Genomic DNA, 24,324 nt, shown 5'->3' with positions numbered 1-24,324 from the left:
TGGTACCTGTAACTTTGTGACCAATGGCAGACAGGAACAATTCAAACATTCTTATCAATGCTTTGGCAAAGTTGACACTGGGACAGTTTCTGCCAGAGCGCGACTGACGGTTACGCAACGGCCAGCAGTTCGACTTGGTCTCCTCTAAGTTTAGCTTTGATTTACGTACGTGTAACGTTACTTGAAGCTATCATGAAGGTACTGATCCTCGTATCTGTCGTGTCTATCCTTTCTGTCGGGCATGGCGTTCCAAACGACATCCTGCGGGAAACAGGGACACCCTCCTGTTCGTGTGACGACATCGGAAGGTTGGAGGTGAATACATCTTCTTCCAATTCAATCAAGACGTATGCCATTGTTGTTATTCGATTCGTAAGACTTCCCACTGGTAACAATTGTGACTCTCCTAAACACGACTATTTGTATGTTAACCCAAGTCGGCTTGAACTTTGTAACACGATACTTTATCCCTGACCTTTGGAACCTTTTCTGTGGCACATATCATGTACGTGTTTCTGATGTATATGACGTCTCTATACAGAGATAAAGTAGATGTTGTATTATCATTTTTCTTTACTCTTACAAAGGATGTGATCGGCGACCTCAGCCACACCGTCAACATCTTGTTAGATCGGCTCTCTCAGATGGAGACCACCGTTGCTGCCACTCAAACCCTGGCCAGCCTGGACCACGGCCTCGGTACCGAGCTCAACCCAGCCTCCTCCTGCCTCCTCATCAAACAGAACAACTCCTCCAGCCAGGACGGCGCCTACTTCCTCATCGGGAAGGACGGAACCATCTACCAGACCTACTGCGACATGACCACGGCCGGAGGCGGCTGGACGCTGGTCTCCAGCGTGCACGAGGACGACATGTACGGCAAGTGTACGGCCGGGGATCGCTGGACCAGCACTCGCGGGAACAACATCAACTACCCCGGCGGAGATGGCAACTGGGCCAACGTGCACACCTTCGGCTCCATGGGGTCGGCCACCACCGACGACTACAAGAACCCAGGCTACTTCAGCATCAGCGCCTCCGACGTCATGCTGTGGCACGTGCCGAACAACGTGCCGCCAGAAGAGTACAAAACCGCCGCCTACCTACGGTACCGCACCTCCAATGGTTTCCTGGGGGGCTACGGAGGCAACTTGCATTCCCTCTTCAAAGATCACTTCCCCATTGGGTACGACTTGGGCTCGTACACCCACGACAACGGTCCGGCCATCCCCATTGTGTACGAAGTGGGCAATAATTCTTTTGTGGAGTCACTGTTGCCTCCAAACGTTGTTCTCGGCAATGAAGCCATCCCCGGGTTCGTGCAGTTTCGGGTGTTCACCAACACTCGCTCCTGCACTGCGGTTTGTCCAGGCGTCAACTACGTTGGCGGCAACTCGGAGGTCGTGTGTATCGGCGGCGGTGGGTACTGGGCGGAAGGTCTGTCTCAGTGCGGCGACTACTCGTGGAAGGCCTTAAGCGGATATGGTACCGGCATCGGCTGGAGCTCGACCCGGCTTGTCACCGAGTCCGTCATCATGTTCTTTTACCGCTGAAGAGAGTGTGAAACATCGCAAGATTCAATCAGTCAGTGGAGTAAGAAATTCCCAACTGTATCATTTTTCAGTCTTTTGTTCAGCAAAAAAATGAATAAAGAAATCACGAGTCCATCGGTTATTTTCATGAATGTGTGTATTGAGGCCCGACGAACAAACCTAGCCTTATTTCAGAATCTCAATGGGAGGATACATAAGGTCTGACATGCAGAGTTTAACTTTAATTTTGTAGCTCAAACATCATCACAGTAGCAGATATGCTACATGTTCTCCATTGGCGACATATGTAATGTATATGTAACAACTAAGTAACCTTTGTTTATTGGTGTGCTTGTCGTCCTACTTCTGTGACTCTTATTTATCAACCTTTGAGACCACTGAGCTGCAACACAACGGTTCACCTCCTGAGTGACTACACCGAATCCCGTCAATTTCGTTTACTCTGTGCTTAAGATGTCAAATATCAAATCAAAAGAAGAGGGTTCTGCAATAATGGAGAAACCCTGCAAATTGTGAAACCAGTAACAACTGTCACCATCTCAGGAACGCAGATGTGAAATCATGTTATATAAGGCATAATGGACTAGCTTTTGATGCAATAGACTAGTCCCTACCAGTCGGCTTTCCAACCTATAGTACTACTTTGCCTGGGTTAACGACCCCAAGAACCCTGGTTACACAAGTATGACATCATGTTATATAGGGCACAATGGACTAGCTTTTGATGCAATAGACTAGTCACCATTTGTGACGGACCAGTCGTCATTCCAACCTATAGTACTAGTTTGCCTGACTTGATTAACGACCACAAGAATCCTGGCTACACAAGTATGACAAGGACAATAACGTACGAGGTCAATTCCCAAATAAAATCACACCGAAATAGTTGGCACATATTCTCCACGCCCCAAAAGTTTATACATTCATACACAGTACATCATCTTAAACCCCTCTTATGCACAAGATGCTTAGCTCCATGGTGGCCAAAGAAGAGAGTTCCAGATTACGGTAGATAGAAGACACGAAAACTTTCTGCCACTGACCTAATATTTGACCTACACAACAATCCAATCCTTATATAACTCCGGTCATTAATCAAGACGCCCTGTATCCTTGTCTTCATCGGTATTTGAGCCTTCTTGACCAATGGTAGACAAGATCCGCTCAAACATCCGGCTTATCAAGGTTTCAAAAGTTGCTACTGAGGCGATTTCTGCCAGAAGCTGTGTGACCGTTGCCCCAGCGGCCGGCAGTTCAGTCTGACTCCTAGATCCTGGAAAGTTTGTTTCTACTCATAAGCGCCAGAAGTCGAGTCAAGATGAACACCATCATCATTGTGTTCTCACTTTCCCTGTTATCTGTTGGATTCGGGCAGATACCAACTGGCGCACCTTCATGCGCCTGCCCAGACGTCGGAGTGGTCACAGCGAATGTGAAAAATTTACAGGACACAGTCGGCTATCAGCAGGTACGAGCTAGTTTTAGAATGATCTCGTCCTAAAGCATGCGTAATTGTACAACCGTAACCGTGAGACACTAGACATGTCTGTATAGTCTGACTATAGTGTGATTCTTATAAATGCTACTATGACCCGTAGCAGTTTATCGACAAACTAGGTTGAACTATGTATTCAACGTCTTATCACTGACTCACATAAAAGTCTCACTAAGCTGATACAGCACAATTGAAAATATTCAGCGCCCTCCGCTATTGTCCTCTTCTAACTTCTGAATGATTTTTATTCTACACAGGACATGATCAGGAACCTCACCCACACCGTCAACACCCTAGCAGGTCGACTCTCCCAGGTGGAGACCACCGCCGTGACTAATCAAATCATGGCCAGCCTGGACCACGCTGTTGGTACCGAGCTCAACCCAGCCTCCTCCTGCCTTCTCATCAAACAGAACAACCCCTCCTGGGGGGACGGCGCCTACTTCCTTATCGGGAAGGACGGAACCATCTACCAGACCTACTGCGACATGACCACGGCCGGAGGCGGCTGGACGCTGGTCTCCAGCGTGCACGAGGACGACATGTACGGCAAGTGTACGGCCGGGGATCGCTGGTCCAGCACCCGCGGGAACAACATTAATTACCCCGGCGGAGATGGCAACTGGGCCAACGTGCACACCTTCGGCTCCATGGGGTCGGCCACCACCGACGACTACAAGAACCCAGGCTACTTCGGCATCAGCGCCTCCAACGTCATGCTGTGGCACGTGCCGAACAACGTGCCACCGAAAGAGTGGAAGTCCGCCGCCTACCTACGGTACCGCACCTCCAACGGCTTCCTGGATAACTACGGAGGCAACCTCTACTCTCTCTTCAAAGATCACTTCCCCATTGGCTACAACTTGGGCACGTACACCCACGACAACGGTCCGGCCATCCCCATTGTGTACGAAGTGGGCAATAATTCTTTTGTCGAGTCACTGTTGCCCCCGGAAATTGTTTCAGACAATGAAGCCATCCCCGGGTTCGTGCAGTTTCGGGTGTTCACCAACAGAGGAGCATGCCTGGCTGTTTGTCCCGGCGTCGACTTCGTTGGTATCAACGCAGAGCACGCGTGCATCGGTGGTGGATACGATCCACACGCTAATGGCAGGCAATGCGGTGACTACGCGTCCAAGGACTGGGATGGCTATGGCACGGGCGTCGGCATGAGCTCTACTCAGCTTGTCACGGAGTCCGTCATCATGTTCTTTTACCGCTAAGTACCGCAGCACTGGCGCACGATAGTAGGACATTCACAGAACATGCCCATGTTTCACACTGAATGCACCTATTTCCTTATACATCAGTATACCACTTTTGCTGTTTGGTCATTGTTGAGATTATCATCAATAAACATAATTACGCCCAAAATAGTTACTCAAATAACTGGATGAAATTTTGAAACTTTTCAAAATCTTATCCAGTTGCTTGAGTTAGTAGCTAGTTTGGGCGTATCTTACTACCTGGATGTCTAACCTTCATCAACGTAACCACATAATTGTATGAATCATGAATGTAGTGCTATCAAACCATCTCCTTATAAAATGTGTAGCTGCTCTTCTAGGCTTGTGTTTCATCGACCATTCAAACATGTTTATGACACCTGGTCATATAACTCACTTTAGTTATGATCACATATCATACATGTGTATTGATTATATTAGACCCTTTAAGGCATTATCTTTTTAAACCAATGGTCATAATAATGTTAATGTGATGATGAGAATGTTGCAATAACCTTCAATAAAACAACCATTCAGCTCAAGTGCAAGAGTACCATGGCTTCGTCAACACTGTCTTTAATCATAGTGGTCAGACGTCATTGTGATGCTGACACAACAATGCCATCTGCTTTGTTTACATAATAAGCTCTACAGCAAAGTTACAAGCACATCTAAGATGTCACTAAGAGCTTGCTGATTGTACTCTAGATGACAGGAATATCATTTGTCATATATGGTAAAATGCACGTATTTGTAAGCTTAAACCTTCTCCTATCGTAATAGTCGTTCTTGAGGATGATTTTAGAATGGACTGAATGACTTATGTCCTTTGGCATGCTCAGTGGAATGGGAGGTTTAAGATTGAACAAAATAAGTTCTTACCCTATGGGTCCTAGTTGTGCCAAGAAGGTTAAACCTCCTTGGGTGTACGCTGCACACCAGGTAAAATTTTATTGCATGCCTGTACAAGCGTGCAGTACTTGTATTGACAGGTGCATCATGTGGTGCTGTAACATGTTGATCTTCTGTCAACAAATCTTTGGTGCTTAGAACGCTTTGCCTTGAAGGGAAATGTGATACATCTTCGGCAAAGATGTGAATTTGGGCCCTGGTGTGTTTTTAAGAATTGTACAACTAAGGCAAGTTATGGCTATGTAAGCATATGATTGTACTCTCTGTGTTCCCTTTTCCGAGTTAAAGACATTGCACATATATATCTCCTTACTTTAAACTACAAGTGTTCCTTTAGATTCTTATATGTTCTGTACCTGCATATACAAATTCAATTAAGACTGAGAAAACAGCATCATGGAAAGATAAAATAAACAGAACAGTAACAGAATCTCAAATATACATCAAACATATATACAAACAACTTGGAAACAAGTACACAAAATGTATATTGGCATATAAAAGTACATAACACATACAAACAAAAAATTAGTTGGGTACTTAAGAGTTCTTGGCCTGTCTGAAACAAATCAGTAATCTCCAAGCAGATACCAGAACATTCTAACATTTCCTGATTGCCCCATTTTCCCAGACAGCTGAACCTGCCAACACTGCGGGGGCCGTTTGTTACAGAAAAACTGGGCAGTCAGAGACTGTTTATTCTCTTATGCAGAGCCTCGATCGCAGCCTATGCAATATACCTTGGGATGCTCTGCTAAACCAGGATGAGGTTTCTTCTTCTGTGGGTGTGGCCACTAACCAACTGTCAACCAATCAGAGAATCAGCTTTACCTAAAAACATTTAGGCAATTCTCTGATTGGCTGACAGCTGTTTAGAAGCTATACCCACAAAAGTGGAAACCTCAGCCCAGTTTAGCGGAGCCTCCCCAGTGTACATGTACACCCAGTGTTGCGGACATTCTCTGTGTAGAAGAATGGAGACTGTTAGGATCTTCCCTACTAATATCTGCTTGAAAATTACCCAGCAGCAGTACTTGTGACGACTGGTTACATGACGACACACTTGTCTGTGCTGTGACCTTTCTCCTTCAGCATTGCCTCATACTCCTCCACCTGTTTGAGGTAACTCACAGGTGGCCAGCGATGCTCCTCCACATGCTCCAGGTTTTCACCTGCGTGAAGATGTGAATCCCATTAGGCAGGTGTGAGAAAACAATGACAATTACTGGTTATGTCTGGGCTGAAGACAGTTCAGTTATTGTACAGGTAAATTCAAGTGCTTGACAAGCAAATGTCATGTGATACTGGGGAAAGTAGAATCTCCAAGCAGATGTGGAAATGCAAAATCGTAATGTTTCTCAAGCTCCCAGTTCAGCAGAGCCTGGAACTTGAGAATCGTTATAATTTTGCCTTCCTACGTCTTGCAGAATAGGTGACAGAAGTAAAGAGCTAGTAGACACCTACAAATTCAACTCTTGACAATTTGTACTTGTCCTGTAACATGTTAGTAAATGGTCACAGTTTGTGGACTTGACATAGAAATGCAACTGTCTCTAATAAAACATGTAGAATACTTGGAAATCCATCTCACCTTGCAGCAGACTGAATTCTGGTCTCTTGCTGATAGCCGTGTAGTTGGTAGAGATAAAATGAAGACACCATGATGCCAACTGGGGAGCATTGTGCATCTGTAGGTATAAAATATGATATTAGCCTTTCCTTCGATACCTCTATATAATGTATTTGAGATAGTCATGTTTGTATCTGCAACATTGACAAAATTTTAAAATCAACTTAATGACTGTTGTAGTCTCTAAGACAAATAATTTGATTTCTACCAATGGTTTTATCAACCATAAAAAGTATCTCTTTATCATGAGTAGCCCTATTTTTTGCATGAGGTGTTTTCTACAAATAACTTCAGAATTGCCAAAGAAGGAATGACTACAACTAAGAAAGAAGTAAAAACAATCAGTCCCAACCTGTGCCAAGACAAGTAGACCAATCACATCAGTGGCAGACTTCTCGATGCTCTCTCTCGTGTCTCGGTCCACGTCTTTAGTAGTGTAGAGTTCACACATGCTGATGAGGCGCGTCTGTCCGTACTGGTCAGCCAGGGGCAGGATGTCCAGCGGTCCCACATCCTCAATGGGTGCGTGGTCAGTGTAGAGATACTCCAGGAGAGCCAGGAACACATCTGCAGATGTACCTGTCACTGGAACCTATGGTGAGAGAAGTGTGGTGTTTCAGTTAAACTGTCCCTTTTATCTTTATACATTCATAGATATTTCACAAAGGTACACACAACTTTAGGACTGAAAACTGTCACAGTCGTGTTTCTGCAATACTGTAAGGATATTCTGTTAAGATCATTAAACTTTTGTGAGAAGTGTACCTTTGAACTTGAGCTCTCAGAAAAGCTACCTCCAAACATGACCCCCATCACCTCTGACCTACAGGTCAAGATAGCCTTATGTGCATGGACTGTGGTACCTGTAAATACATTGTAAACATCATAGCCAATATTTCATTATGTAACAAAATAGACACTCTTACATAGTATTCTCTGCTATTGAAACAACATTAGGATAGCATTCAATACTCTTGTTCCTTCAAACCAGCTTGGAACATGCAATGCCTGACCCTGACCCTGCCCTTCAAGTACAAACTTAGCAAGCAATTATTTTTCCCTTTGCCTCGGATACATCACCTTAGATTCTTATCCTTAATGGCAAAAAACAGCAAAAAAATGATCTATTAAAACTGACCTTCTATGACAAAGCTGACATCAGAAAGCTCTGGCTTGTTAAAGAACAGCTCTTTGATCTTCTGTCCCGTGTTATCGTTCAGGTACGTGCCGATGCTGGGGTTCAGGAACTCCTCTTTGCGGATGATGTTGTCGCACACCTGGCTGAGGTACGGCAGGTGGAACAGTTCAGCTGCAGCTGTGAGTCTCGTCAGCTTCTCTTCTGTGGGAGCTTCTGTCAGGACTGGAAGGCCTAGAGGGACAGGACAATCAAAAGAAATATTTTATACTGTTTACACACATTAGACTTAAACTTTAGCTGAAAGCTAGAACAAGATGGCTAAGAGTCAGCTGGGGGTAAATCTTTTGCTGGGGGAAATTGTTATAGGATCTGTCTATGAAGGATAGACATCCAGGTAATAAGATACACCAAAATATAGTTACTCAAGCAACTGGATAAAATTTTGAAATGATCAGAGGTTTCAGACATCATCCGCAATCTTTCATCAGTGACTGTTATAGGATCTATAGATGTATATATGTAAAATTTTCTAGTAAGAATTAAAAATATCATAGATAAGGCAGACTGGTAGTTTATTAACCCTCCCCATGTGTCATCAGGATTAAAACAGCTACATGTACTTCTTTATACTTGCTTTGATACTGTGAGGGTTAATTTTCATACCTGAGTACAGAAACTCCAGAATATGCGTGAAGATCTCCGGACTGATGTCATCTCGCAGGGTTACCACAGTCCCTGATGTCCCCTCCTCAAGCCCAGCAACCCCTGCACAGCCAGCAGCAAAGTTTGGGGTACTCTTGGATGATTTGCCTTTCTAAAAAGATATAATTTATTAATCAGGTATGTTAAGTTCATTGCCATTGCCATTATTTGCTGTGGCCACAAAAATCCAAAAGTGTTTTACCAACCTTATTTGACGATTGAATGCCAAAGAGGTTCTGGAAGAACTCTGAGGCACTGCACAGGACCAGTTTGTGTGCTGCGACATGGTGCGACCCCTCCAAAACAAAGGTCACATCGCAGTAGTCACCTGACTTCAGCAGCTGGGTCATGTGATCAGCAATGGTGGACGTCTCAATGTCAATCCATGGGGCTTGACCTTTTAAAACAGATAAAAAACAAATATTTTGTAGAACTAGGTAGAACTTAAGCTTACTGATTCTTCCAAATTGCATTAAATTTGATTTTGTAAAGTTTAAAGCTATTCAAAGACAGTCCAGCAAAAGCGTTGATACATTTTAAAGAGCATAATGTGAAATATCAGTGGCTTTCCAAACAAAAAGGAACCTGTAAAGCATAATCTCATAAGGAACGATTCTGTGGTTGCCCTTTTATACCAACCCAATTTCCATTGATATTCTGGCCCTATATATCTAATTGCATCAGTCAACAAAATATATAATGTTTCTTGACATAGTGAGGCACTTAGAGCAATGAATCCGTGCACTGGATAAAAGATCTAGAGTGATCAAACCTGGGTATCTTGGTATGTATAAGAAAAATATTTCTATGATCATGTCAATGAAACAAAGGTGCAGTGCAGACACATACCAGCAGGAGGCATGACAGGAGGAGGTGGGAGAGTATCTAGCTTTTTCCCTTTCAACCAGGAAGGAAACCACTTGCCGAGGGAGCCTCCTTTTTTCTGTGCTCTGCAACTCTGGCCCCCAAGTTTGACCTGTAACAAAGGTAAAGCGGGTATCCTTAGCAGGAGGAAGCATGGCGCTTTTTCACTAGCTTGCATATCTAGCCAAGCACACGGGGTCACCCCTACACTTCTTGATAAGTGTGTTGGGCTCTAAGCTCCCTCATACATGGGGCCACTGGGCTTTATGTCCCCATCCGACAGGATGATGCGACTCTTTTCCAGTCATGCCCAGACCCAGGTGCAAACCAGGGCTGCTGGCTCCAGAGAATTTGAACCAATTTCAAGAATAGCAAAGTGCACACTGACCACTACACCACACATCACAAATCAGCAGCAAATACACAATTCTCAGTTCCTTGAACACAGGTGGAAATAAATATTTCCAAACCTTGTTTTCACTGCAATACAAACTTTGTTGCAGGAAACTTCGTTTTTCTCATTTACATTAGGACATAGGAGAGGAAACAGATTACAATCCCTATATGGTGGACTGCACACTACTTGTCCCAGATACTTACTGCATGGTTCATCAGATCCTTCAGGCCTACATTCTTCAGTGAGCTTGTCTCGTGGTACGGCATATTTAAACGTGTTGCAACTTGCTGCCCCTCCTGCCAGGACACACACCTAGATGCTGTTGTTTCGGTGCGTAGATCTGCAAGGGATCATCAGTAAAACTTATCACCTATCTTCATATAATCATGATTTCTAATACTCATGTAAGGTCTTGCAAGAAATCGTTGCATTATGAGTGATGGAAATCAAGAGATGAACCAATCGTATGTATTTGAACCATTATCATGCAAAGATTACAACACCCGTATAAGCCACATCACTGTGAAATATAGTACTAACGTTATAAATAGTGTTGTCATTTTTCAGTTTTGATAGTCTTTCCTAAGAACGTGCACAAGCTAATGTCAGTTCTAATGATTAAGAGACAACAGGAACACAATTTAATGATTATGAGGGTGATCAACATTTTATGTGGCTACCAGAATGATGGGCGCATCAGGACAGTAATTAGTATGCACTTCTGGGTGCCATTTTGCTTCAATATCTTTAAAGGAATCTGTTGTCAACAGCAAAGCAGACCAAGAAGATATCTGTGCATGCATTGGATATGCTACCAGGCAGAGACGATCGTAGTCCTACTGTTGAACATATACATGCATAAATTACTCCATAAGCATGGATATATGTAGCTACCAGTTTTTGTGCCCACGAGAATGATAGGGATGTCAGGACAGAAGTGTCTAACTTCTGGGAACCACTTTTCTGAGATGTTCTCAAAAGAACTCCTGTTGCTGACATCAAAGCACATGAGGAAGATATCTGTCTGTGGATAGGACAGCGGGCGGAGTCGATCATAGTCTTCCTGTTGAGCACAAATCGTACGTAAATAAGATCACATGAGATTCTATTCAAACTGTACATAACATCAGGTACAGTATTTATAATAACTCGGAATTCTACAGTTTACAGCCCATAAGTTTGCAGATCATGTCCTGGACAAACATCACACATTCACCATAACAGGTGCCTAATGTATCATGTACAGTATGTAGTGCTTAGACAAGGGGTTCATCATCATCATCATCATCATCATCATCATCAGTCGATGTGCTTACGCACTGTCAGGGTTATACCGCCCCACAAAAACTTTTCACGGTGAGTATACTGCGAACATAGCGTTAAAACCACTGCAAACATTTCTGTATTTACTGTAAGTAATCTATTGATGAATTGTTATCTTTCAACTATAAGTTTAACTTGAAAGCAAACAAAAGTCCCTAAATTCAAAACAAATAAAGTAGACAAATTCTATCAGCTCACCTGTCCAGCGGTATCCCAGAATGCAATGTTGTATGGTTTTCCTTCCACCATGACGTCGGTGGTATAGCTGTCGAAGACAGTGGGGACGTATTCACTCGGGAATGTCTCTGTGTTGTAGGTGATGAGAAGGCAGCTCTTACCCACCCCTCCATCTCCAACAATCACCAACTTCAAATTCAACTTGGGGTAGTTCATGGTTTCTGCACTGCTGAAATTAGGTCAATTACACTGGTCAGGTAATGTCAAAATCCCTGAAAAATTTTGCACCAAGCCATGCACCAAGTTCTGAATCTAGATAGCTACACAGCTTTCATCTCTATCATAACTAAAGGGATACTTACTGATCCTGAAAGCCACCTGTTTACAAATTATGCCATTTGGGCAGACTTAACACCTCACTGACAGAACACAACATTACAAAAATATTTACACACAATGTAATGTGAACATATCTAAGTAGCTCAAATATCGTTCAACATTTAATGTCTTACCCTCAATATCACTGTCTTCTCACCTTCTCTGGAACGTAACAACAGAGACATTGACGACACTACCGCCAACTTGGAGACTTTATAGCCGACTCATAGGCTAAAAATAGCAACCAATCAACAGCCAGATCGTAATGTCCAAATATGGCAACCGAGCCTTGTTACCTAGATTGGACAGTGACGAATACTTCGTTTTGGGACGGTATAAAAGAGTTTGATTCCGTCGAGAGCTACATGTAGCTACATGACTTTCAGAACGTCGCAGCAGCTAAAGAGTTCTCTCGGCAGCTATTCAAAGAACCTACAACTAACTAGGTCTTCAAAACGTCCCCAAGGAAACGCCCCAGAAATGGACTATTCCCTCATGTATTCACTCTACTCTAGTTGCATGTTGGACAAACCACGAAGTAGCTGTCACAAACAACACATTGTGACTTAGAGTCAGTCATTTTAAAGATAAAGTTCCAGAGTCTGCTTTATTCGCACTGACCACTATTTTTAGATTGATGTATATCTGTTCACACCTCCTTTACTAATGGGTGCGCCCAGTGACCTCTCTTACGACATGTGATGCAATGCTGCATTACGTCATCACAAGATGGCCGCCACCATGAACGCGAGCACGCCTGGTCCTATTCCAGGGCAGTTTGATGATGCAGACGAGCCCTCTGCTAACAGCTACCCACCCGAGACAAGCTCTACAGTAATGGAGACGTTTCCGGCACAAGTAAGTGAGCTTTCAGTAACAGAGGATAGTCAGGAAAATGAGGAATGGGACGAAAGTGATGAGGACTATGCTGACTGGGATTGGGAAGACCACTCTGGGGATTTCACAAAAAGGTACAACGCCGCACAACACAACTCTACACAGATGAATCCTAACAAGCCCAACCCAGGGAAGAAAGTATCTTTCCAGCCAACAGACAAAACCTTGACGAAATTCGCCAGCAAGATCACGGTTGAGAAATACTCCGGTCCCAAACTGCGTGGAGCAGCTGCTAGTGCTCTACTTGAGGGGGTTAGGAAGTCAGATTCAGACAGGTACAGGGTCAAAGACAGGCAAGACAGAGCAACGGTCGAGCAGGTCCTAGACCCTCGTACAAGGATGATTCTGTTTAAGATGTTGAACAGAGGGATCATCCAACAAATCAACGGCTGTATCAGTACTGGTAAAGAGGCAAATGTCTACCATGCCACCTGCAAAGATGGGACTGACAAGGCCATTAAAGTGTACAAAACGTCTATCTTAGTCTTCAAGGACAGAGACAGATATGTCACAGGCGAGTTTCGCTTCCGGCATGGTTACTGTAAGCATAACCCTCGGAAGATGGTGAAGACGTGGGCAGAGAAGGAGATGAGGAATCTCACAAGGATGTACCAGGCAGAGATCCCCTGCCCAGAACCTGTCATCCTGAGGAGCCATGTCCTTGTCATGGAGTTCATAGGGAAGGATGGGTGGCCCGCTCCACTGCTCAAGGACGTTCAGCTGTCCGTGAGTAAGGCACGTGAGTTGTACCTCCAGGTGGTCGAGCTCATGAGGACCATGTTCCACGACTGTCGTCTTGTCCACGCTGACCTGAGCGAGTTCAACATACTCTACCTTGACGGACAGGTGTACATCATCGACGTGTCCCAGTCTGTGGAACACGACCACCCGCATGCTCTGGAGTTCCTCAGGAAGGACTGCACCAACATTAACGACTACTTCGTCAAGAACGGGGTAGCTGTGATGACAGTTAAAGAGCTGTTCAATTTCGTGACCGACATCAACATTAACAACGACAACATAGACGAATATGTTGACAAGGCCATGGAAGTCGCCTCCAGTCGGACTATTCAAGAAATCAAGGAGCAGGACAAGGTCAACGAGGCAGTCTTCAAGAAAGTCTTCATCCCACGGACCTTGGAGGATGTGCCAGACTTCGAGAGGGACATCAATGCAAAGCAGCACGGAAATGAGTTGGAAATCCACTACCAAGCAGTGACTGGGTTAAAGGATGACCTAACAGGACCCCTGACAAAACCATCCCTTCTGGAGGAAGAGGAAGCCCAGAATGATGAGGACAGAGAGGACTCGGACAGTAGCGGGTCGGAGTCTGACAGTGAGAAGGATAAATCAGAGCACACACAGTACTCCAGACAGAGGGGAGAGTCCGCAGATAGCAGGAGGGCACGGAAGAAGCTGGTGAAGGAGGAAAACCGAGAAAAGAGGAAACAAAAGATGCCTAAGCACATCAAGAAACGCAAAGAGAAAGTTGCTAAGCAAAAGCATGGAAGGAACTGAAAGTGATGCCTTGTGTAATCATAGTTATATTGAGCATGTTGAAACTGAGATGAAATTGATTATGGTCTAATTATTATGCCAGTTTATGTTTGTTTTATTTAGAAATCCATGATTAGCAATTTTACAATCCATACTGTTCTTGGAGTTTATGTACATGATATGTGTACAATGTAGTAAATAAATATGTTGATAAGAAGTCTCTCATTGTTCTGAGGACAAATCAATCATGTGATACATACCTACTACAAAATACAAGCTATTGATGTCTATTTAGACATATGATTGGTAAGCAAATTTTATCATCTTGAACTGTGTTCATTGCTTAAGAAAATTGCACAAAACTTTTCAATTGTTTAATGAAATGATATGATATGAAATTCCATACAAAATGCTTTACAATAGGCACATTTGGAAAACTTTACAATAGGTACATACTTGGAAAATAAAGTGCCCTTCCTCACCAATGCGGTATTGTACAATGAATGCTATATACATTAAGGCTGGTAATGATGGTAATGTATAGCCAAAGGCAGCTCAAACTTGCGTAAGACTTGCTGTGGTTCAGAATAAATTTAAAGAATATTAAGTATAAAGAAAATATTAAGTATAGAGAAATTGTCATTGTTTCACTCAATTATGTGCCCAGTATCCTTAGACAACTACCTGGTATTTCTAGCTTTTAGCACTGAAAATGCACGAAGGCTTTACATGCAAGGCTTTCAATGCTTACAGGGCTATGAGCTATCTTGTAACCTCATCACAAAGTAAACCAGTCAAATGCATTTGTTTATGTTTTTGGCTTTCTGGTAAGGTAAACACCTTACTTAATCGTGTAGTGGTTACATGGATCAAAGACTGCCCAAAGGTTGATAGTTGTTTGAGGCACACAAGTAGGTTTGGAAGATTAGATGTTTTATTATTTGTTTCATTGGTGACGCCTTAGGGGCGGAGGCATTTCTACCATATACCATACTGAATCCACATTAGTACAACGTGTTTCATGTCGGTCAGTGATGTTAAGACATATATCAGACTGGGCACATTTGACTGTTTTCTGTTCATTTTTCCTTAGGATAGCATAGTGATGCCTGTCAATATATGCAGACAAAAACTGGCCCTAATAGTTGATCCCCCCAAAAGAACAATATCCACACTGTCAAAGACTTTAAAAAAGAAACTAACTCATGAGGTGATTTTTGCATTAATTTATTACTAAACCAGATCTAAAGATACAGTTGGGAATTCGCCTCTGACAGAAACATATTTCTGTAGATTTGCCAGGGATTCGCGGACTTCAGCGATAAAAGAACATGATGACGGACTCCGTGACCAGCTGATTTGCGCTCCAGCCATACCCTGTACCATAGCCGTCCCAGTCCTTGGAGACGTAGTCACCGCACTGCCTCGGGGCACCTTCCGCCCAGTATCCACCTCCACCGATACACACGTGCTCGGAGTTGCCACCGACGGAGTTGACGCCTGGACAAACCGCATGGCAGGCACTCTCGTAGTTGAACACCCGAAACTGCACGAACCCAGGGATTTCTTCATTGCCTGAAACCACATTCGGAGGCAACAGTGACTCCACAAAAGAATTATTGCCTACTTCGTACAGAATGGGGATGGCCGGGCCGTTGTCGTGGGTGTACGTGCCCAAATTGTGGCCAATTGGGAAGTGATCTTTGAAGAGAGAGTACAGGTTGCCTCCGTAGTCCTCCAGGAAACCGTTGGAGGTGCGGTACCGTAGGTAGGCGGCGGTTTTGTACTCTTTCGGTGGCATGTTGTTCGGCACGTGCCACAGCATGACATTGGAGGCGCTGATGCTGAAGTAGCCTGGGTTCTTGTAGTCGTCGGTGGTGGCCGACCCCATGGAGCCGAAGGTGTGCACGTTGGCCCAGTTGCCATCTCCGCCGGGATAGTGGTGGTTGTTTCCTCGGGTGCTGGACCAGCGATCCCCGGCCGTACACTTGCCGAACATGTCGTCCTCGTGCACGCTTGAGACCAGCGTCCAACCGCCTCCGGCCGTGGTCATGTCGCAGTAGGTCTGGTAGATGGTTCCGTCCTTCCCGATGAGGAAGTAGGCACCGTCCTGGCTGGAGGGGTTGTTCTGTTTGATGATTAGGCAGGAGGAGGCTGGGTTGAGCTCGGTGCCGAGATCGTGGTCCAGGCTGGCTTGAGTAACCACAATGGTGGTCTCCACCTGGGAGAGACGAGCCTCAAGACGGCCGATTACTGCCTGTAAGGAACAGAGACAATGATAAGTCAACCTTCAAACTTATTTCTTTCAAGGAATTAACGTGTGAGCTTTCATTGGCACGATCCACACCGTGTTCATGTACTCCCGTGGTACCTGACATCGTTAGAAGTTTTCTTACTACTCCCCTATGCCTAGGCTAAGTGAAATGGAATACTAGTAATTGCCGACCCAACAAAAATGCGTTAAGTATGTACATGTCATCAAACCACCTTCCGATGCGTCGGTACATACCTCTAGATTTGCTAGTTCCTGCTGACAGGAGCAGTTGGACCCTGCGCCACTCGCGAGAGCGACAAAGGACCAGATGAGTAAGACGGTTCTCATCATGATGGCGACTGAGCAGACCACAACTCCGAGACGTGAAGTATGGGAACCTCTGTCCGTACTGTACCCTCGCAGTGCCAGGTGTACTATTTTATACTCTTATCGCCGTCATTGAAACAACAGGGGATAGAAAATGTGCAAACCTATGCTCTTATCGGCCGAGTGGTAATCTTAGATCATTACAACCCTTTAAAATGTTTCGACGACCATAACAAACTTCAAAAATACTCTAATGTCAAGACCTTTGGCACAGTTTGAAAACTCTGATGTATACATCCATGGTGTTAGGTGCATTATTTCTATAATAAATCGTTTTTGTGACAACACCAGTAAATGGGAAAGGCGTAAACATAACCCCTATCAACCGTCTTTTCTTTAGCCACAAAAACCTCTTGATGATTTGTTGTCTTCAGCGGCCCTGCCACGAAAACAAGTGTGTCCCCGGATTTATGTCAATTCTAAACACTGCGATGTGTCCGTTATGCATCCGAGTAACACTGTATGATGTAATCTGGATACAGAATCACGGCCAGATGATTTCACACACTGTTGACCTACTTTGTATATGTGCCATTGAGGTTTAAAGATTACCTAGGTCCACTTATAGATGCACAGGACAAAACCGCATCTTACACTTCAAAGGATGGACTGAATGGAGTTCGATTCGCTAGTTCGTTGATTGTTTCTGGGCTTTGACACGGGGCTTCAACTCAAGGCATCCAATGCCTACTCTGTCCTATGGACCTGCACAACGGTATCCTATATCATCAGTAATGACCAACTTTGAAAATAAGTCACACAGACGAACCGATGAACTCAACACTGTTCTTTATTGCTAACATCAGTTACTACTTGGTGAACTTTTATTCATTGAAAGATAGAGAAAATTTAAATATTGCATAACATCTTTCTAGCATAAGGAACTAGAGAGGGATTTTCTTACTCCCCCAACGATGTTTCCTCAGCGATAGAAGAACATGATGACGGACTCCACGACTAGCCGGGGCGCGCTCCAGGCGACACCGGTACCATAGCCGCTGTACGCCTTCCACAGGTAGTCGCCGCACTGAGACAGACCTTCCGCCCAGTATCCACCTCCACCGATACACACTTGCTCTGCATTGGGGCCGACGTAGTTAACGCCTGGACAAACCGCGGTGCAAGAACGAGTGTTGGTGAACACCCGAAACTGCACGAACCCTGGGACGGCTTCACTTCTTGTTACAACGTTCGGAGGCAACAACGACTCCATCACAGTGTCGTTACCCAGTTCGTACACAATGGGGATTGCCGGACCGTTGTCGTGGGTGTACGAGCCCAAGTCGTACCCAATGGGGAAGTGATCTTTAAAGAGAGAGTACAGGTTGCCTCCGTAGTCCCCGAGGAAACCGTTGGAGGTGCGGTACCGTAGGTAGGCGGCGGTTTTGTACTCTTTCGGCGGCACGTTGTTCGGCACGTGCCAGAGCATGACGTTGGTGGCGCTGATGCTGAAGTAGCCTGGGTTCTTGTAGTCGTCGGTGGTGGCCGACCCTATGGAGCCGAAAGTGTGCACGTTGGCCCAGTTGCCATCTCCGCCGGGGTAATTGATGTTGTTCCCGCGGGTGCTGGTCCAGCGATCCCCGGCCGTACACTTGCCATACAAGTCGTCCTCGTGCACGCTTGAGACCAGCGTCCAGCCGCCTCCGGCCGTGGTCATGTCGCAGTAGGTCTGGTAGATGGTCCCGTCCTTCCCGATAAGGAAGTAGGCGCCGTCCTGGCTGGAGGGGTTGTTCTGTTTGATGAGAAGGCAGGAGGAGGCTGGGTTCAGCTCGGTACCGAGACCGTGATCCAGGCTGGCCAGGGTTTGAGTGGCAGCAACGGCGGTCTCCATCTGGGACAGACGAGCCTCCAAGTCCGTGATTATTACCTGGGAGGAATGGAGACAGATGATATTTATTGCACGAAAAAAGCCCACAGATCGAGATCAAAGATTCTAGATGATTGGTTAGGTCCTGGTCGCATTCATGTTACAACCGAAAAATGCGGCAGGTTGGGGTGGTCGCGTAGATGCCGTAAAAATTCAGCTGTCTTGTTACGGAAAAGACTGTCTTACATCTTTGTCGGCGCTTGGTCTTGTCACAGCCTGATTAAAAATCCTACAACATCAAAGTCGTAAGACGGCCTACGCCGAATGTGACCGCGCCGGAGCTCATCAGATACGCAATACTCAGTAGTACATACCTGCAGATTCTCACAGGAGCAGTTGCCCTTTCCTGTATCCCGGAGGATGTCATTCGGTAAGCCGCACGCGAAGGCGACAACGGAACAGACGAGTAGGATGGTCCTCATCATGATGGCGACTGAGCAGACCACAACGTCGAGACGTGGAGTATGGGAGCCTCTGTCCGTACGGTACCCTCGCAATGCCAGGTGTACTCTTTTATACTCTAATCGCCATAATCGGATAAAAAATGTGCAAACCTATGCTCTTATCGGCCGAGTGGTAATCTTAGATCATTACAACCCTTTAAAATGTTTCGACGACCAAAACAAACTTCGAAAATACTCTGATGTCAAGACCTTTGGCACAGTTTGAAAACTCTGATGTATACATCCATGGTGTTAGGTGCATTATTTCTATAATAAATCGTTTTTGCCACAACACCAGTAAATGGGAAAGGCGTAAACATAACCTCTATCAACCGTTTTTTCTTTAGCCACAAAAAGCTTTTGATGATTTGTTGTCTTCAGCGGCCCTGCCACGAAAACAAGTGTGTCCCCGAATTTATGTCAATTCTAAACACTGAGATGTGTCCGTTATGCATCCGAGTAACACTGTATGATGTTATCTGGATTTGATACAGGGTACAATGGCCACATGATTTCACGCACTGTTGACCTACTTTCTATATGTGCCATTGAGGTTTAAGGATTACCTAGGTCCACTTATAGATGCTCAGGACGAAACCACCTCTTACACTTCAAAAGATGGACTGAATGGAGTTCGGTTTGCTAGTTTGTTAATTGTTTCTGGGCTTTGACACGGGGCTTCAACTCAAGGCATCCAATGCCTACTCTGCCCTATGAGCCCGCACAACGGTATATATCCTATATTATCAGTGATGACCGCACAACGGTATCCTATATTATCAGTAATGACCAACTTTGAAAATAAGCGACACAGACGAACCGATGAACTCAACACTGTTCTTTATTGCTAACATCAGTTACTACTTGGTGAACTTTTATTCATTGAAAGATAGAGAAAATTTGAATATTGCATAACATCTTTCTAGCATAAGGAACTAGAGAGAGATTTTCTTACTCCCCCAACGATGTTTCCTCAGCGATAGAAGAACATGATGACGGACTCCACGACTAGCCGGGGCGCGCTCCAGGCGACACCGGTACCATAGCCGCTGTACGCCTTCCACAGGTAGTCGCCGCACTGAGACAGACCTTCCGCCCAGTATCCACCGCCGCCGATACACACGTGCTCGGAGTTGCCACCGACGTAGTTGACGCCTGGACAAACCGCGGTGCAAGAACGAGTGTTGGTGAAGACCCGAAACTGCACGAACCCTGGAATGGCTTCACTTCTTGTTACAACGTTCGGAGGCAACAACGACTCCATCACAGTGTTGTTACCCAGTTCGTACACAATGGGGATTGCCGGACCGTTGTCGTGGGTGTACGTGCCCAAGTCGTACCCAATTGGGAAGTGATCTTTGAAGAGAGAGTACAGGTTGCCTCCGTAGTCCCCGAGAAAACCGTTGGAGGTGCGGTACCGTAGGTAGGCGGCGGTTTTGTACTCTTTCGGCGGCACGTTGTTCGGCACGTGCCAAAGCATGACGTTGGTGGCGCTGATGCTGAAGTAGCCTGGGTTCTTGTAGTCGTCGGTGGTGGCCGACCCCATGGAGCCGAAGGTGTGCACGTTGGCCCAGTTGCCATCTCCGCCGGGATAGTGTCGGTTGTTCCCGCGGGTGCTGGTCCAGCGATCCCCGGCCGTACACTTGCCATACAAGTCGTCCTCGTGCACGCTGGAGACCAGCGTCCAGCCGCCTCCGGCCGTGGTCATGTCGCAGTAGGTCTGGTAGATGGTCCCGTCCTTCCCGATAAGGAAGTAGGCGCCGTCCTGGCTGGAGGGGTTGTTCTGTTTGATGAGAAGGCAGGAGGAGGCTGGGTTGAGCTCGGTACCGAGACTGTGGTCCAGGCTGGCCAGGGTTTGAGTGGCAGCAACGGCGGTCTCCATCTGGATCAGACGAGCCTCGAGGTCGGTGATTACTACCTGGGAGGAATGGAGACAGATGATATTTTACTGCACGAGAAAAGCCCACAGAGATCAAAGATTCTAGATGATTGGTTAGGTCCTGGTCGCATTCGTCTTACTATCGCAAACTGCGGCAGTTTGGGGTGGTCGCGTAGATGCCGTAAATTCAGCTGTCTTGTTACGGAAAAGACTGTCTTACATCTTTGTCGGCGCTTTCGTCTTGTCACAGCCTGATTAAAAATCATACGACATCAAAGTCGTAAGACGGCCTACGCCGAATGTGACCGCGCCGTAGGTCATCAGATACACAGACACGCAATAGTACATACCTGCAGATTCTCACAGGAGCAGTTGCCCTTTCCTGTATCCCGGAGGATGTCATTCGGTAAGCCGCACGCGAAGGCGACAACGGAACAGACGAGTAGGATGGTCCTCATCATGCTGACAACTGTGCAGAGCATAACTTCGTGACGTGGAGTATGAAAACCTCTGTCCGCACTGTACGTACGCAGTGTTGTGTATACTCTTTTATACTCTAAACCTGGTCACCGAACAATTGGAGGTAGAAAATGTGTAAACCTCTTATCGGTCGACTTTTGATCTTAGATCATTACAACCTTTTAAAATGCTTTGTAGACCAAAACAACATGTGCTCTGATGTGACGACCTTATGGACAGTTTGAAAACTATGATATATACATCCATATTTTTGAAATAACAAACCGTGTCTGTGACAACAATAGTGTAAATGGAAAAGGCGTAAACATAACGTAACCGCCCTATCGGTCGAATTCTTATCTTTAGCCACAAAACCCTTTGAAATCATTTGTTGTGATCGGTCACGAAAGCGGGTGTATCCCCGACTTTGTGACAGATCAAAATACTGCGGTAACGTTACCTGTTATGATATGCATCAAAGCAACAGGATTAATTCTTGCTGGAAACTGCTTGTAACTTTGATACAATATAAGAGACCCAGACGTTATTGCGCTTGATTCCACACACTGTTAACCCCCCTTTCAGCATGTGTTAGGTAAGAATAAAGATCGATCACATAGGTCTTCGAATTTATAGAACTCTGCCCGCTGGCCGCTAGTCTGTTTATCATGTCTAGGCTTTGACACGTGGCTTCAACTCGGTATCGAGTGTAATGAGAATGTTTGTTGTCCCGGGATTTGCAACGGTTTCAATCCGTTGTATGTATCCAGGCAACAAAGTGCGCATGTTGGATTCTGGACGCAGGCACATAAGGGATACAAAACAACACGGTCTTGTTTCTCAGATGCTAAATATTGGTATACCTTTAGTGCAAACACTTTTCTTAGAATCGACTTCTCCTATGAGGAATAAACTCTTGATCTGGGACAATTTTTTGGTGAAGGTTGTGCTCCGCTACTAGGCTGCAAGACATAATTGTTGGGCTGAACCAGACGAGGCTTACACCTGTCCGTCGTTTCGTCGGCCCGAGTCTTAGTGTACACCTAGGGCTTACCTGGGCGTGGGGTTGGGGGGTGGTATGCTGCACTAGATCTCTAAACCCACTGTTTAGCTAAGGTGGCGGATTTTTGTAACCCGGCGGATTAATGTTAATGGCGGTAAAGCCCCCGTCACAAATCAACAATTTAGCTCGGCCGACTTGTCGGCGAACTCCAAATGGCGATTTTCGGGCGAAGTACGACCGACGTCCTGTCGATTCTACGGGATTCGGGCAAATTTTCGGAGCTCGGCCGACGTTCGCGTGTCACTGGAAGCTGCGCTTAAATTCAGCGAGGCCTCGGCGACGATTTTTGAACTCGCACAGCTCGTCAACAGTTGGCCCGTAGCTCGCCCGAGCAACGCCCAGCGCTCGGCCAATATTCGGGCGGGCATCCGAGGATTTTAGACCCGATTTTTGGTCGGTCGGAGGTCGTCCGAATTCTTCGGCCTCGTGCGAGCCTCGCACGGGCCTTGTACAATAATCGGACGACCGTCGTCAGTGTTCCGGCCGACTCATGAAAAGTAAGGCGTGCTTCGGGCGAGCGTTGTGCAGGTGTCGATGGGAGCTTGGACGGGCCTCGACCGCCTTTTGTTTATAGATAAAAGGAAAGGGCAGTTTGGTTTATAACATAAGATGATAAATGATACTGCAATATTAACTAATACTAATATCAACTTGTCAAAGAATGCTGCCAAACTTTTCGAATGAAAGACAATTCAATGCAAAGTTAAATTTTCATTCAAAAAATTATTATAAATAAAATGTGGACACCGAAAACAATGCTTCTTGTTTCTTTTTTGGTATGGGTTTGGATGTTTCAATTTGTATATTAATGAACTGGGGCTTGACTTTCGAGGTTTGACTCCTGAGTTTTTTCCCCACAAAATGACTCGTCGAAAGTCCACTAAGTCATTATAGATCTATGTTTGTCTGCCGAGGCACGCCCAGGCGTCGGCAGGGCGTCGATAGGCTTATCAACGGTCGGTCGAAGCTCGGACGGCGTTCGCCCGAGCTTCGGTCGATTTCTATATGGTGAAAATGTTTGGATAGGGGTTAAACGACTGATCTGTTGACTTTGTGGCTCCTGCGCTTGTATTTTGATTGGTCTATAACAAAATTCCTGTTTATGTTATTATTTTCAGTTTGCCCACCTACTTCACTCGTGCCCTACAGATTTGCCACAACTCAGAAAGTAAAGTTGGTCCAAATTTGAGATTGTTACCAGGTCATTTGATTCTGACTTCGTCCGTGTCCAAGAGATGGTACCGTCTTATGTGGGATTTATGATAATTATTGTTCGACGGACGTCGCCCGAGCTCCGTTCAATTTGTGACGGGGCAGGTTTCCAGCGAAAAATACGGTCGACGCTCGGGCGAATTTGAAATTCGGCGAGCTTCCGGCGATCTACAAAATCGGCCGATGCTCGCATGAATTGTGACGCCGGCTTAAGCGAAGAATCTGCATCTTGGTACTCTCATTACTCCCCGAAGTTTGTTTTACCTCGACGTCATCGCCACTTGACTCTGTGGGGGGTTGGTGCAATGTGGTGCGGGTCAATGGCCTTTCGTTGGTCATCGACCCTTCCTCCGAAGCACCAACGCACACAAGGTGACGTCCATGTTCTCAAGTTGCACAAAACAAAGTTTTTTGTTACGAATTTGAATAGCTGTACTCTTGTACCCTGTCCTAGATCTAGATCGTCTGCTGCATGATGCTCAGTTGGTGTCCTCTGCATTCATAGACTAGACGCGACCACCAACATGTTCTACAAATGCGACTCTTTGGCCCAGGTCACTCAAATGATTTA

General features: G+C 45.5%; 6 protein-coding genes across 9 annotated transcripts; 2 read left to right on the top strand and 4 right to left on the bottom strand.

The window, feature by feature from the left end:
• Positions 1-72: 72 nt before the first annotated feature.
• On the top strand, positions 73-4,816 carry LOC136443919 (uncharacterized). Its single transcript, XM_066441295.1, has 5 exons — positions 73-315; positions 588-1,548; positions 2,366-2,400; positions 2,824-3,021; positions 3,306-4,816. The coding sequence occupies exons 1-5, from the start codon at positions 193-195 to the stop codon at positions 4,269-4,271; spliced, it is 2,283 nt and encodes a 760-aa protein (XP_066297392.1). The 5' UTR covers positions 73-192; the 3' UTR covers positions 4,272-4,816.
• Positions 4,817-4,834: 18 nt separating this feature from the next.
• On the bottom strand, positions 4,835-12,251 carry LOC136442826 (rho-related protein racA-like). Of its 4 annotated transcripts, none has more exons than XM_066439783.1 (12): positions 11,953-12,251; positions 11,439-11,646; positions 10,812-10,980; positions 10,121-10,257; positions 9,506-9,632; positions 8,863-9,053; positions 8,618-8,768; positions 7,955-8,185; positions 7,582-7,679; positions 7,169-7,408; positions 6,778-6,874; positions 4,835-6,358 (listed from the first exon to the last, which is right to left on the bottom strand). In XM_066439783.1, the coding sequence occupies exons 2-12, from the start codon at positions 11,631-11,633 to the stop codon at positions 6,234-6,236; spliced, it is 1,761 nt and encodes a 586-aa protein (XP_066295880.1). In that variant the 5' UTR covers positions 11,634-11,646; positions 11,953-12,251; the 3' UTR covers positions 4,835-6,233. The 4 variants fall into 4 exon arrangements, with proteins under 4 accessions (XP_066295880.1, XP_066295878.1, XP_066295877.1 ...); XM_066439781.1 differs by having other exon boundaries at positions 11,930-12,250; XM_066439780.1 differs by having other exon boundaries at positions 11,439-11,643; positions 11,930-12,250.
• A 246-nt stretch (positions 12,252-12,497) lies between these two features.
• LOC136442827 (serine/threonine-protein kinase RIO1-like) lies at positions 12,498-14,670 on the top strand. Its single transcript, XM_066439784.1, has one exon. The coding sequence runs from the start codon at positions 12,525-12,527 to the stop codon at positions 14,208-14,210; it is 1,686 nt and encodes a 561-aa protein (XP_066295881.1). The 5' UTR covers positions 12,498-12,524; the 3' UTR covers positions 14,211-14,670.
• Positions 14,671-15,400: 730 nt separating this feature from the next.
• On the bottom strand, positions 15,401-16,868 carry LOC136442828 (intelectin-1a-like). Its single transcript, XM_066439785.1, has 2 exons — positions 16,699-16,868; positions 15,401-16,446 (listed from the first exon to the last, which is right to left on the bottom strand). The coding sequence occupies exons 1-2, from the start codon at positions 16,792-16,794 to the stop codon at positions 15,505-15,507; spliced, it is 1,038 nt and encodes a 345-aa protein (XP_066295882.1). The 5' UTR covers positions 16,795-16,868; the 3' UTR covers positions 15,401-15,504.
• Positions 16,869-17,602: 734 nt separating this feature from the next.
• LOC136442796 (intelectin-1a-like) lies at positions 17,603-19,187 on the bottom strand. Its single transcript, XM_066439719.1, has 2 exons — positions 19,012-19,187; positions 17,603-18,697 (listed from the first exon to the last, which is right to left on the bottom strand). The coding sequence occupies exons 1-2, from the start codon at positions 19,120-19,122 to the stop codon at positions 17,753-17,755; spliced, it is 1,056 nt and encodes a 351-aa protein (XP_066295816.1). The 5' UTR covers positions 19,123-19,187; the 3' UTR covers positions 17,603-17,752.
• A 776-nt stretch (positions 19,188-19,963) lies between these two features.
• On the bottom strand, positions 19,964-21,561 carry LOC136444070 (intelectin-1a-like). Its single transcript, XM_066441540.1, has 2 exons — positions 21,370-21,561; positions 19,964-21,058 (listed from the first exon to the last, which is right to left on the bottom strand). Exons 1-2 carry the CDS (start codon positions 21,499-21,501, stop codon positions 20,114-20,116), a joined length of 1,077 nt encoding a protein of 358 aa, XP_066297637.1. The 5' UTR covers positions 21,502-21,561; the 3' UTR covers positions 19,964-20,113.
• Between the last annotated feature and the right edge of the window lie 2,763 nt (positions 21,562-24,324).

This window comes from Branchiostoma lanceolatum, chromosome 10, assembly GCF_035083965.1.
Source record: "Branchiostoma lanceolatum isolate klBraLanc5 chromosome 10, klBraLanc5.hap2, whole genome shotgun sequence".
Classification (NCBI taxonomy): Eukaryota; Metazoa; Chordata; class Leptocardii; order Amphioxiformes; family Branchiostomatidae; genus Branchiostoma; species Branchiostoma lanceolatum.
Note: the sequence above shows the minus strand (reverse complement) of the source record. Positions and strands in the feature narration are given on the sequence as shown.

What these genes read in the sequence shown, in the direction of transcription:
- LOC136443919 (XM_066441295.1), top strand. Translation starts at nt 193, where the DNA reads ATGAAGGTACTGATCCTCGTATCTGTCGTGTCTATCCTTTCTGTCGGG. An exon ending in AGTATGACAAGGACAATAAC is followed by an intron (nt 2,401 to 2,823) that starts GTACGAGGTCAA and finishes TCTGACTCCTAG; the next exon opens with ATCCTGGAAAGTTTGTTTCT. An exon ending in ACACAGTCGGCTATCAGCAG is followed by an intron (nt 3,022 to 3,305) that starts GTACGAGCTAGT and finishes TATTCTACACAG; the next exon opens with GACATGATCAGGAACCTCAC.
- LOC136442826 (XM_066439783.1), bottom strand. Translation starts at nt 11,633, where the DNA reads ATGAACTACCCCAAGTTGAATTTGAAGTTGGTGATTGTTGGAGATGGA. An exon ending in AGGATCTGATGAACCATGCA is followed by an intron (nt 9,633 to 10,120) that starts GTAAGTATCTGG and finishes CCTTTGTTACAG; the next exon opens with GTCAAACTTGGGGGCCAGAG. An exon ending in TCCTGTCATGCCTCCTGCTG is followed by an intron (nt 9,054 to 9,505) that starts GTATGTGTCTGC and finishes CTGTTTTAAAAG; the next exon opens with GTCAAGCCCCATGGATTGAC.
- LOC136442827 (XM_066439784.1), top strand. Translation starts at nt 12,525, where the DNA reads ATGGCCGCCACCATGAACGCGAGCACGCCTGGTCCTATTCCAGGGCAG.
- LOC136442828 (XM_066439785.1), bottom strand. Translation starts at nt 16,794, where the DNA reads ATGATGAGAACCGTCTTACTCATCTGGTCCTTTGTCGCTCTCGCGAGT. An exon ending in AGGAACTAGCAAATCTAGAG is followed by an intron (nt 16,447 to 16,698) that starts GTATGTACCGAC and finishes TGTTCCTTACAG; the next exon opens with GCAGTAATCGGCCGTCTTGA.
- LOC136442796 (XM_066439719.1), bottom strand. Translation starts at nt 19,122, where the DNA reads ATGATGAGGACCATCCTACTCGTCTGTTCCGTTGTCGCCTTCGCGTGC. An exon ending in GCTCCTGTGAGAATCTGCAG is followed by an intron (nt 18,698 to 19,011) that starts GTATGTACTACT and finishes CATTCCTCCCAG; the next exon opens with GTAATAATCACGGACTTGGA.
- LOC136444070 (XM_066441540.1), bottom strand. Translation starts at nt 21,501, where the DNA reads ATGCTCTGCACAGTTGTCAGCATGATGAGGACCATCCTACTCGTCTGT. An exon ending in GCTCCTGTGAGAATCTGCAG is followed by an intron (nt 21,059 to 21,369) that starts GTATGTACTATT and finishes CATTCCTCCCAG; the next exon opens with GTAGTAATCACCGACCTCGA.